This window comes from Mastomys coucha, unplaced genomic scaffold (genome assembly GCF_008632895.1).
Source record: "Mastomys coucha isolate ucsf_1 unplaced genomic scaffold, UCSF_Mcou_1 pScaffold4, whole genome shotgun sequence".
In the NCBI taxonomy this organism is placed as follows: Eukaryota; Metazoa; Chordata; class Mammalia; order Rodentia; family Muridae; genus Mastomys; species Mastomys coucha.
Window position 1 is genome coordinate 56,376,499 of NW_022196910.1, and position 10,613 is coordinate 56,387,111.

Sequence of the window (10,613 nt, forward strand, 5' to 3'; positions counted from 1 at the left end):
AGTTCTTCGATTATGGTGAAATTGTTATACAGGACAGAATAGGAGGGGAAGATGTTTAGTCTTCAGAGAATGGTTGACACAGGTGCACACCAAGCAGTGACAGGTTTGTCAGTATCCCCATTATGTGTATTCTGAGATGGATTAGTAAAATATCAGTAGCTGAAACTTGTTGCTGCTTAGCATTGGAGCTTTGATCTTATTAACATGTAGTATAGGTTTTTAAAAATGTCTTTAATTACTCTTGATAAGTCAGGGCAAAAGATTGAAGTATTCCAAGAAGTGAGACATGACTTAGTGAGTGACATGTGGGTATTGAGATTCCACATCTTGGAAGGCCATATGACCAGAGACACAACTGTTATTTGCATGTCTTTCCTATGACACTGGAAATGTATGTAATCTAATCTTTGAAGAATACAATATTGAAGAAACTATTCTAAATAAAATAAAATTAAAAGAAGGTGAAACAACTTACTTGATTTTCATTTTTGGATTATGAAAGAAAACTTTCTTAGGAAAAAATGATCTTGAATCTATGTGATAGGAGGAAAGCACAGATTGTCAAGTCTGTGAAGTGGATGCTGCTCATGGTGACTTAGACTTAAATTAAGTCATCCTAAAAAACTTACTTCTTAGTGAGAAAGACAATTCGTTTTATGGTGTCTTTGAAGGCCTCTTTCACTTGCTTGTTTCGCAGTGTATAAATGAATGGGTTGAGCAAAGGGGCAACTGATGTTGTGAGCACAGACACAACCTTATTGATGGCTACCCCTTCCTTTGCTGAAGGTTTAATGTAGATGAAGATGCAGCTGCCATAGGTGATGGAAACCACAATCATGTGGGAAGAGCAGGTAGAGAAGGCCTTTTTCCTTTGTTGGGCAGAGGGAAACTTTAAAATGGTCTTGATGATGTATGTGTAGGAGAGAACAACACACACCAGAGTAATAATGAGTGTCAGTATGGCAAATGCTAAGACAATTTTCTCTATAAAGACTGTGTCTGAGCAGGTTATCTGAAGAATGGGAGAGGCGTCACAGCCAAAATGATCAATCACATTGGAGTCACAGAACTCTAGCTGGAGGCCTAGGCCAAGAGGTGGGAGGATGATCAACAGGCCAGCAAACCAACAGGAGAGGACAAGAACTGTGCACACTCGGTTGTTCATGATGGTGGTATAGTGCAGGGGCTTGCAGATGGCTACGTAGCGATCATAGGACATGGCGGCCAGGAGGAAAAATTCCGTTGCTCCAAAGAGGACAACAAAAAACAACTGAGTGGCACAAGCATTGTAAGTAACGGTGTTATCTCCTGTAGCCATCATGTATAGGAATCTGGGAATACATACTGTAGTGAATGAGACTTCTAAGAAAGAGAAGTTTCGGAGAAAAAAGTACATGGGCGTTTTAAGATGGGGATCCAAAAGTGTCAGAGTGATAATGGTGAGGTTCCCAGTCACACTTAACATGTAGGTGAGAAATAAAAATAGAAAAATTAGAACCTGTAGTTTTGGGTCATCTGTCAGCCCCAGCAGGATGAATGTTGTTATTGCTGTATGATTTCTCATCCCTGTCTTGTACCGAAGTCATGAGTGTTTGGACCTAAAGAGAGAAGTGTCAGAAGAACCTGGCAATGTGACCTGAATGAAGCCATCACAGCCAGCAAGCCTGTGCGCACACAGCCTTGTTAGTGGCTTCTATGGAAATATCTGTATTGTTCTTATGTATATAATTCTTTGATATTTCTATATTACCTACATTTCAAATGAAAACCAGACCAAACATAAATCAATTGTTTGTGTAACATACAATTGTCTCTGCTATTTTGCCTTAAGGTATAGATTGTACCTTAGTTTTCCTAAAAGAACTCCTGATAACTCTGGAGTTCTCTACTCCACATTCATCTTTTAAAATTTTTCTTCGCATCTACATAAGACTTTTAAATTGATTGTTGTTTTATATCAAACAACTTTTATAATACTCATTATTATTGTTATAATATTTTATAAGTTTTAAGGAATATGACAAAAAAGATATTGTAGGTATTGAAGAGGGGTCTTTGGGAGGAGCAGTGGTACAAAAGGGAAACAAGAATGTGATTCAATTATATTTAATTGAAATAAGTTTTTAATTGTTAACAAATTCAGATAAATTGAAATCATGTAACTTTTCTCATCATAATGCAATAAAAGTTTTTTTAAAAAATTTTTTTTCTTCATTCCCACCATTCTGCAATGCTCTGTTTCTAAAACCAAGAAATATTTCCTAGTTAGGATTTTATGTTGATCACCTTGTGCTATTGTCATTGATTTTAACAGTGACACCCTTGTTATTTAAGTTCAGATTAGCTCTACATAAGGAGCTGAGAGTGGAAACTATTGTCATTGATTTTAACAGTGATGCCCTTGTTATTTAAGTTCAGACTGGCTCTACATAAGGAGCTGAGATATAAACTATTGCCATTGATTTTAACAGTGACGGCTTTGTTATTTAAGTTCAGATTAAATAAGGAGCTGAGAGGTAAAATACAGAGTTGTGCCTTTGCTTCTTCACTCCTGTATTTGGCAGTGAGAAGTATTTTTTAAGTAAGTTTTTTGAGATCTCTGAAGAAGTGGTGTAAGGGAATGTCCTAGAATTTTCACATAAACATGACGTAGTCCTATTGTGATAGTTTAGGTAAAAGATGGAACCAGGATGGTGTACAGGGCTGCCCACCTCATATCCCCGACCTCTTGGTCACACCTATTCTTCTAGGTCTCTTACTTAGGGGAACAATTTCTTCTGTGTCCCTACCTGAGCCATTCTTCCCACTACCCCATCAACCATTTCCTTATCTTTTTGTTGTTTTCAGGTTTTAAAAAATCTATATCCCTATCTATCTACCATATAATTGGTCACAAAACAGGCCTCAATAGATACAAGAAGATTGAAATAATCTCGTGCACCCTAGAAGATCACCACAGACTAAGGCTGGTCTTCAATAACAACAAAAACAACGGAAAGCACACATACACATGGAAGCTGAACGATGCTCTACTCAGTGATAACTTGGTCAAGGAAGAAATAAAGAAAGAAATTAAAGGCTTTTTAGAGTTTAATGAAAATGAGGATACATCATATCAAAACTTATGGGACACAATGAAAGCCGTGCTAAGAGGAAAACTCAGCTCTGAGTGCCTCCAAAAAGAAACTGAAGAGAGCTTGCACTGACAACTTGACGGCACACTCAAAAGCTCTTGAACAAAAAGAAGCAAATAGACCAAAGAGAAGTAGATGGCAGGAAGTAATCAAACTCAGGGCTGAAATCAATCAAGTAGAAACAAAAAGAACTATACAAAGAATCAACAACACGAGAAGCTGGTTCTTTGAGAAAATCAACAAGATAGATAAACCTTTAGCCGGACTAACCAGAGGGCACAGGCATAGTATCCAAATTAATAAAATCAGAAATGAAAAGGGAGACATAACAATGAAATATATCTTAAAATAATTATTCTGTTTGTTGAATATTAACAGTTGAAAATATTAAAGTCATGTTCTACAAAAATCTATATCTCTATCTATCTATCTATCTATCTATCACCTATCATTTATCTGTATATCTATCATCTATCTATATGTCTATCATATCTCTATCAATCTATTATCTATCAGCTATCTATCCATCATTTACCAATCATCTATCATTTATCTGTATATCTATCATCTATCACATATCTATCTATCTATCTATCTATCTATCTATCTATCTATCTATCTATCATCCATCTATCTCCCATCCATTGATCTGCTTACCTACCTACCTTATTCACCCAAACATATAGGAACCCTGGGCCCATATAAATCAGTAAACAAATTACAGAAACATACTACCTTTCTCTTTGGCATTCACCACTGTCCATTTTAGTACCTTCAAGCATTCAAGGGTTTCTTTACTCAATTTTATATTTTTCAGGAACCACAGTATGATATTGGCTCAGTTATGTCTCCTTTTAAGCTTCATGTCAAAACTTAACCCTCATTGAAACTTGTTGTATAGCAGCTGTTCTCAGATATTTACCTGTAAAATAAAATGTAATAAATTTATTCTTATAAGGAAAACAGTAGTTTATAATAAATAATATGCTAGTCCAGTGGTATATTCCAAATATTCCAAATGCTGTGATCCTTTAAAACAGTTGTAATGACTCCCAACCATAAAATTATTTTCATTGCTACTTCATAACTGTAATTTTTCTATTACTATTAGTTGTAATGTAAATATCTGTGTTTTCCAGTGGATTTAGGTGACCCCTGTGAAACGGTTGTTTGACCTCAAAGGAATCATCCTCATAGGTTGAGAACCATTGCACTAATCTGTATTTTTTGTATTATTAGTAGGAATTAATTGATCATTCAAGCTAATGTAAGGACTTATTAATAAGTTCTGTAAAATTCTATATTCTAAGATAAAATAAAAAATTTATTACATTTTGAAAAATATCCATCTTAGTTGTACCAGATGTGTGTCTTTCCAGGTAAGCATCAAAGATATTGTAGGTTTCTTATTTTTCTTATTGTTTAGATAAATAACCAACCTCTATTCACTCATATAAATACTTGACAATTTACAGAGCATAACACTGAGACTAGGAACAAGTTATCCCCAAAAGGATCTTGTAGGCTACAACTGTAGCAGATATTTCCTTTTCTGTGTTATAGCAACACAAGACTGAAGTGAAAATGTGGCTTTAAATTTAGGGTAACAAATGATTAAGTGATTCCACTCTTGCTTTTTGACATTTGTTCTTAGTTATCCTGGCTGCTAGTCATAATTTCTTCTCTTCATTCAAATTGATTTCCTCCCAAAGTCTGCAATCAAAACTGTCATCAAAGCCTGAGTTAGCAGGGCTCAGTGTGCAGTGTTTCCTGGTGTGAGTTTGGAACAGGGAGAACTGCCCCTCTCCTTGGCTAATGGGACAGAGAGAGTATCTTGCCATGTATTTGCTAGAGGAAGACTGACAGTTCTAGACCAGGTTTATTTATAATTTTATTCCCTCTCTCCTTTTCTTTTTCCTTTCTTTTCTTCATTTAATTGTAAAATATTTAAAAACTTTTTATCAGCCATTGGCACTCTCATACCTGTTCCTACTGCAATATTCCTTCCTTCTTACCAGAATTTTTATTTTTCTATGTGCTAGGAATGATCTTCGTTCATGACATATAAATTTAACATTTGAAGTACTTGACAAAATAGTGTGTCAGATTTCAGGGACTTATTTTTTTTTTAACGCAAGTTAAACAGATACCACAATGCTGCTAAGCCTGTGGCAGCAGATCCTTTGGGTGTACCCTCATTTTATACACTAGTAAGCACATCCAGAGTCTATATTAGGCTAGGAAAAAATTCCTGGGAGGTGAGAGTTATTTATTTTTGTAGTTTGGACTAAATAGAGCTTATAACAATTTTATTCAATGAATAATAACTTTCGCCTCTTCCCTGCAAATACTGCTTCAATTAATATCAATAGACATTCCCCAGTGCAAATCTATGCAAAGCCACATAGTCTGTTTGGGAGTTCTAAGAGTGTTTAAGATTCAGTTTCTTTTCTTCACAGAGTCTCTAATTATTGAGTTTTAAAGTATGTTTATGATATTTTGATCTTACTCATGTTTAGAATGAATGTTTAGGCTCAAGAGGAATTTGGATGCTGAATCTCTTCCAAAAAGTGCTGAAATGATTTTAGTACCTGCTGGGGTGGGAGGGAGGATTCTTCTAATACTTTCAGAAACAGATACTGTTTGTATTCTTTTAGGATAGTGGTATCTTTTTTTGGTAGGTGGCATTTTCCATAGTTTATTATTTCTACTAAGCAGAAACTGTTTTTTTCCAACTTATAGTTAGGAAAAAGAAAGAGTAACCACTATACAATAATTCCAGCTTTGTTTCCTCAGACTAACAGTTTATCAGAAATGATTGACAATCTCCTCTCTCCCTTTTCTGAAATGTCAGTTGTAATGAAGGGAATTCCAAAATTTAAATGTTTGCTTTTTGTCTGCATTTTGTGAATATGGTAAAAATATATCATAATCATACTTGCTGTTTGATGGTTATTGATTGGAGGTCCTTGAGAGAAGCACAGTTTGTGGAGCAGTAGCTGGTGAGAGGACTTGTGTGTGTTCTATCCCTAGTCACACTTCACCATCTCACCACAGAACCCAGTCTTCACATAAGCATACAATTCTCTCCTCTCCTCACAATGGTCAATTGTAAGTTAGACTTTCATTGCTCCTTCTTGAATGAGGTCAGTCTTAATCCTCTTGCCACATCTAAAATTACATCTTACACTAGATTTCTTAGCACCCTTTCTGTTGAAAGAATGGGTGATGTGAAGGATCAGGAAAATTTCCAGCCTGTCAGAGATGCTTATCCATCTTTTAGGGTTAGGGAGTGGGGAGGGAGCAGAGGCAGGCTTCCCTGTAATTTCTGTGACTTCAGTGTTTGTTTTATGTTGTTACCAGCACACACAGAGCAACTGTGTGAACAAGAGTCCTTGGTGACTCATTTTCAGAAGTTACTAACAAGTTGTTGGCAGCCTAACCCACCTCATGGAATTTGTAGAGCAAAGGGAAAATGTCCTCAGAGACCTTGAGGGTGGTTTAATGTCATCTGAATTCTGTTTGGATTTCTTCATTAAGTATACATTCCTCTTTGGATTATGTAGCTAAGGATGACCTCAAACTTCTGATTCTGCCTCTATTTCTGTGTACTTGCATTAGAGGCAAGCTCTGCCATGCCCCACTTGTATTATATATCATTTATATTTGACACAAATCTTATGCAAAATTAAATATTTACTCTTAAATAAAATAAAATAAAATAAAATAAAGGAAAACCTGTATTTTATAGATGTAAATTCTGAAACGTGGAGAACTGACAAGTCAGAATGCCTCACAACCCTCATGAAAAATGCAAATTTATCTTAATTCAAAGATTACATTTCCTTGGCAAGCCACATTATGACTTTTCCCCAATAAGAGGATTATTAACATTTAAACTTCAAACTTGGTGGTTTCCTCATGTTACCCTGATTAAGTCTTCATAACATAATTTTTTGACTGCAGTTTTAAAAAGATAGGCGATAAAACTGCTTTATATATTTGAAGCCAACAGATTTTTTTTTCAAGCACTGAGATAAAAATTGTTTGATATCTGGGTGTTTGCCTTCACCTATTACTACACAATGAAGGTTAATACAGTTTATTTTCTTTGTCTTTCTGTTTCTCACACTGGTATTTGTGTCACAGGATGGAACAGCTGCCTATAGGCATGCTTCTGTCACCCTGCAGGTGTCTCCACTGTCCACCTCAGTGCTGTTCAACTGAGGGTTTATGCTTGACCCAAATATGTCATATCACTCCTGACTTCCTGTGTTTGGAAGATGTTGACTGAATTTTTTTTTTTCTGGATGAAGGAATAGGCTGTAAAAAGAAAAATGTGACATTTTTTATTGAGCAAAATTTTATAGAGTACTTAGATGGGCAATGGCTGAGACCAATAATTTCTGAATCACACTCTTTGATTTGAACCAAAGTTACTGGATGTTAATTTTATTAATTATGGTAAAATGTCAAGATAGAACACGCTTAATCTCCCTTATAGATGGTGTTGCTGTGTGACTAAAATTTAGACTAAATGATATCTCTATAATTATTTTAATTATCATGTTATGAGCCCTATATATCTCTATAAAGACTACTTTAGACTACCAAAAATTCTGGTGATCTTCTAAATATGCTTCACAGAAATCCGTTTTTTTTTCTAGAAACTTATTAAATAGTTTCAATATGTGTATAAAGTGTTGGGTTTTCTTATGATGTTTCACACATGCGTGCCATTGTGCATTGCTGATGTTTGCTGCACATCAGTCCTTTCGTTATCCTTCCTGTCTCTGGAAGTAGAAATTTCTATTCTTTTTGGAAACTCAGTTATGTCATATGATGCTTTGCTGAATCAGACACAGGTGAAAGAAAGTTTTAGTAAAGCAGACACATGAAGGAATGTTGAAGCAGACTGTTGAGAGATGCATGATGTTTAGAAAGAATATAAATATGTCCCCACAGACAGTGGGAGGAGGCTCTGGCATTACTTTGTCTTGCTCTGCCTCACTTGTTTTCACTGACGAAGCTCTTGCATTGGTTCATCTTGTATCAGATTGCCGATCTTTGCTTGTCATGACTTTGTAGAGAGTAACTTGCCAAAGAGCCTCTTGTGGTATTCCTGCAGCTTCTTCTTGCCACTTCCATGGATATGGCTGATTGACTGAGCCTCACAGTTTCTTTTGGGTTGGACTGCCATTACTGACTTATGAGTGGTGATTGCTGAGTGGACAGGACTGCAACTGCTGATTTGTGTTGGTGTTTTGCTATAGGACTGGACTGCTGAATATCCCCAAAGAACTATTTCTAAATAGGTCCACAATCCGATTTCCTATTAACCTTCTCCAGTCCCTGACTACATCTGGTGGGTAATGGTCTAGAAGGGAGGTTGAAGCATTTAAGAACACTTATTAAAATCGGTTTTGAAAAATCTAAGTCTACAGGTCTTCTCATTCAAATAGTCCCACTTCTGAGTTCATGTCCTAAATCTTTTAAAACTGACTTTCAGTTTAATTTTAATTGGTTACAGAACATGTTTTCTATAATTTTAGTTCTTTCAAATTTGTCAAAGCTTGTTACAGACCTTCAAATATTGTCTGTTATGGTAATAGTGTCTGTGAGCTTTGGAACAGTTCTTCTCTCATTTGTCCTATGAATAATTCTGCTGAATCCTGCTGATGGATGCTATTGCTTAATTCTTATCTACTTAGTGAATTTTTGGACATTGATTTAATGAATTATTAACATAAATGTATTGAAATTTCTGACAACAATAAAAATTTTGTCCTTTGATTCTTGTGGCTTTACCAGTTTCTACTTCATGTATTTTGAAACTCTTATATGCACAATGCTTAGGATAGTTTTAATTTCTTAACAAATACAGTCCTTGGTCTGGGGAGATGAATCAGTCAGTAAAGTGCTTGCTGGACAAGCATGAGGATCTGAGTTCAGATCCTCAGCACTCTCATAAAGCCTGGCTTTATGTGCATACTTGTGATGTGCATACTTGTCTGAGTTGGGGAAATGAGGCTTGAAAAAGTCCTGAGGATTGCTGAACAGATAGTCCAGTCAACTGGTAAATTCTTGGCTCAATGAGAGGTTCTATCTCAAAAAATAAGGTGGAAAGTTACTGAAGAATATACCTGATGTTGATATGGAGACTTTATATATACTACTGTTAGATATATCACAATAATAAAGATGAGAGCATGAACACACACACACACACACACACACACACACACACACACACACACACACACACCCTACTGAGTCCATATATATTATGTATGTGTCTAGGGATGACCACTTGTGATTGAATAACTTATTAGGGGCTCAACCACTGAGAAAACTGATTTTCATTCTCCCATCAGCCATTAATATTGCCCTTTAGCTCTTTATCTAGGGGTGGGAGTATCTTGCTTAGTTAACTTAGTATGTTATCTTTCAGTTTTATTCAATTCATACTTTCAAAATAGGCAAGATTTCTTTTATAAAAGGAAGAATATTCCTATTATCTATCTATTTATCATCTATGTTGGGAGTTGGTCTGGTGCTACTTGTATTCCTAGACTAAATTCAGTATCCCAACATCTGGTTGCCTCAAGATGAGCAAATTATTATGCACACCAGCTTTTGTTGTGCAAACCTTACTCCCCAATTTGAAGCTGTTGGTTAAATAAAACTGGCAGCAGCCAATTATTAGGAGGTAGAGTTTTCGTTATTGGGCTAGGGGCAGGTCACAGGTGGAGACCGTGGGAGGAGAAAGAGAAAGGAGAGAGAAAGAGAGGAAGCATGGAGGAGGAGAGGATGGAGAGAACAGAAAGTCTCCATTGGCCATGATGGACCAGTAGCACGTGCTAGAATGAAATACCTCACAAGAACACCAGACTGCTGGAACAGAATCCAGGAAGACTGCTGGAAAAGAAATAACTAAGGAAGATTCAAACTGCAAGTAATTGAGGAATACAGTTGGAGAAGTAGCTAGTCTATCACTAGAGAATTAGATTAGATGTAATCACCCAATAATTGTGTAGAGCCTAATAAATAAATCAGAGTTTGAGTCTCATTCATTTGGAAGCTAGATGAGGATAGGCCTAATTTATATTAATATGCACATCTATATAAGTGTGTGTATATATATATATATCTAAATTTATCTATCATCACCATCATTTCTATCTATCTATCTATCTATCTATCTATCTATCTATCTATCTATCTATCTATCATCTGTCATTATCAGCTATCATCTATGTTTATCATCTATCATCTATCTACTATCATCTATCTCTACCTATCACCTACCTATCATTATCATTCATCTATCATCTATCTCAATCAATTGACCTATCAATCATCTATTAAAGTAGTAATTTCTGGTTTCTTGGGAGTTGTGTTATGTGATGTTTTTATGGAAGCTGTCTTGTGAGAGAATGTTTTTCTGCAGCAGATGCTTGAGAGGGCACATGATGTTTG

The 10,613-nt window shown here is 35.8% G+C and overlaps 1 protein-coding gene across 1 annotated transcript; it reads right to left on the bottom strand.

Moving 5' to 3' along the window:
• Positions 1-576: 576 nt before the first annotated feature.
• On the bottom strand, positions 577-1,635 carry LOC116075816 (olfactory receptor 6C2-like). The gene has a single exon (XM_031349217.1). It carries the CDS (start codon positions 1,562-1,564, stop codon positions 626-628), a length of 939 nt encoding a protein of 312 aa, XP_031205077.1. The 5' UTR covers positions 1,565-1,635; the 3' UTR covers positions 577-625.
• Between the last annotated feature and the right edge of the window lie 8,978 nt (positions 1,636-10,613).

Coding starts and splice junctions, on each gene's coding strand:
- LOC116075816 (XM_031349217.1), bottom strand. CDS start 1,564: ATGAGAAATCATACAGCAATAACAACATTCATCCTGCTGGGGCTGACA.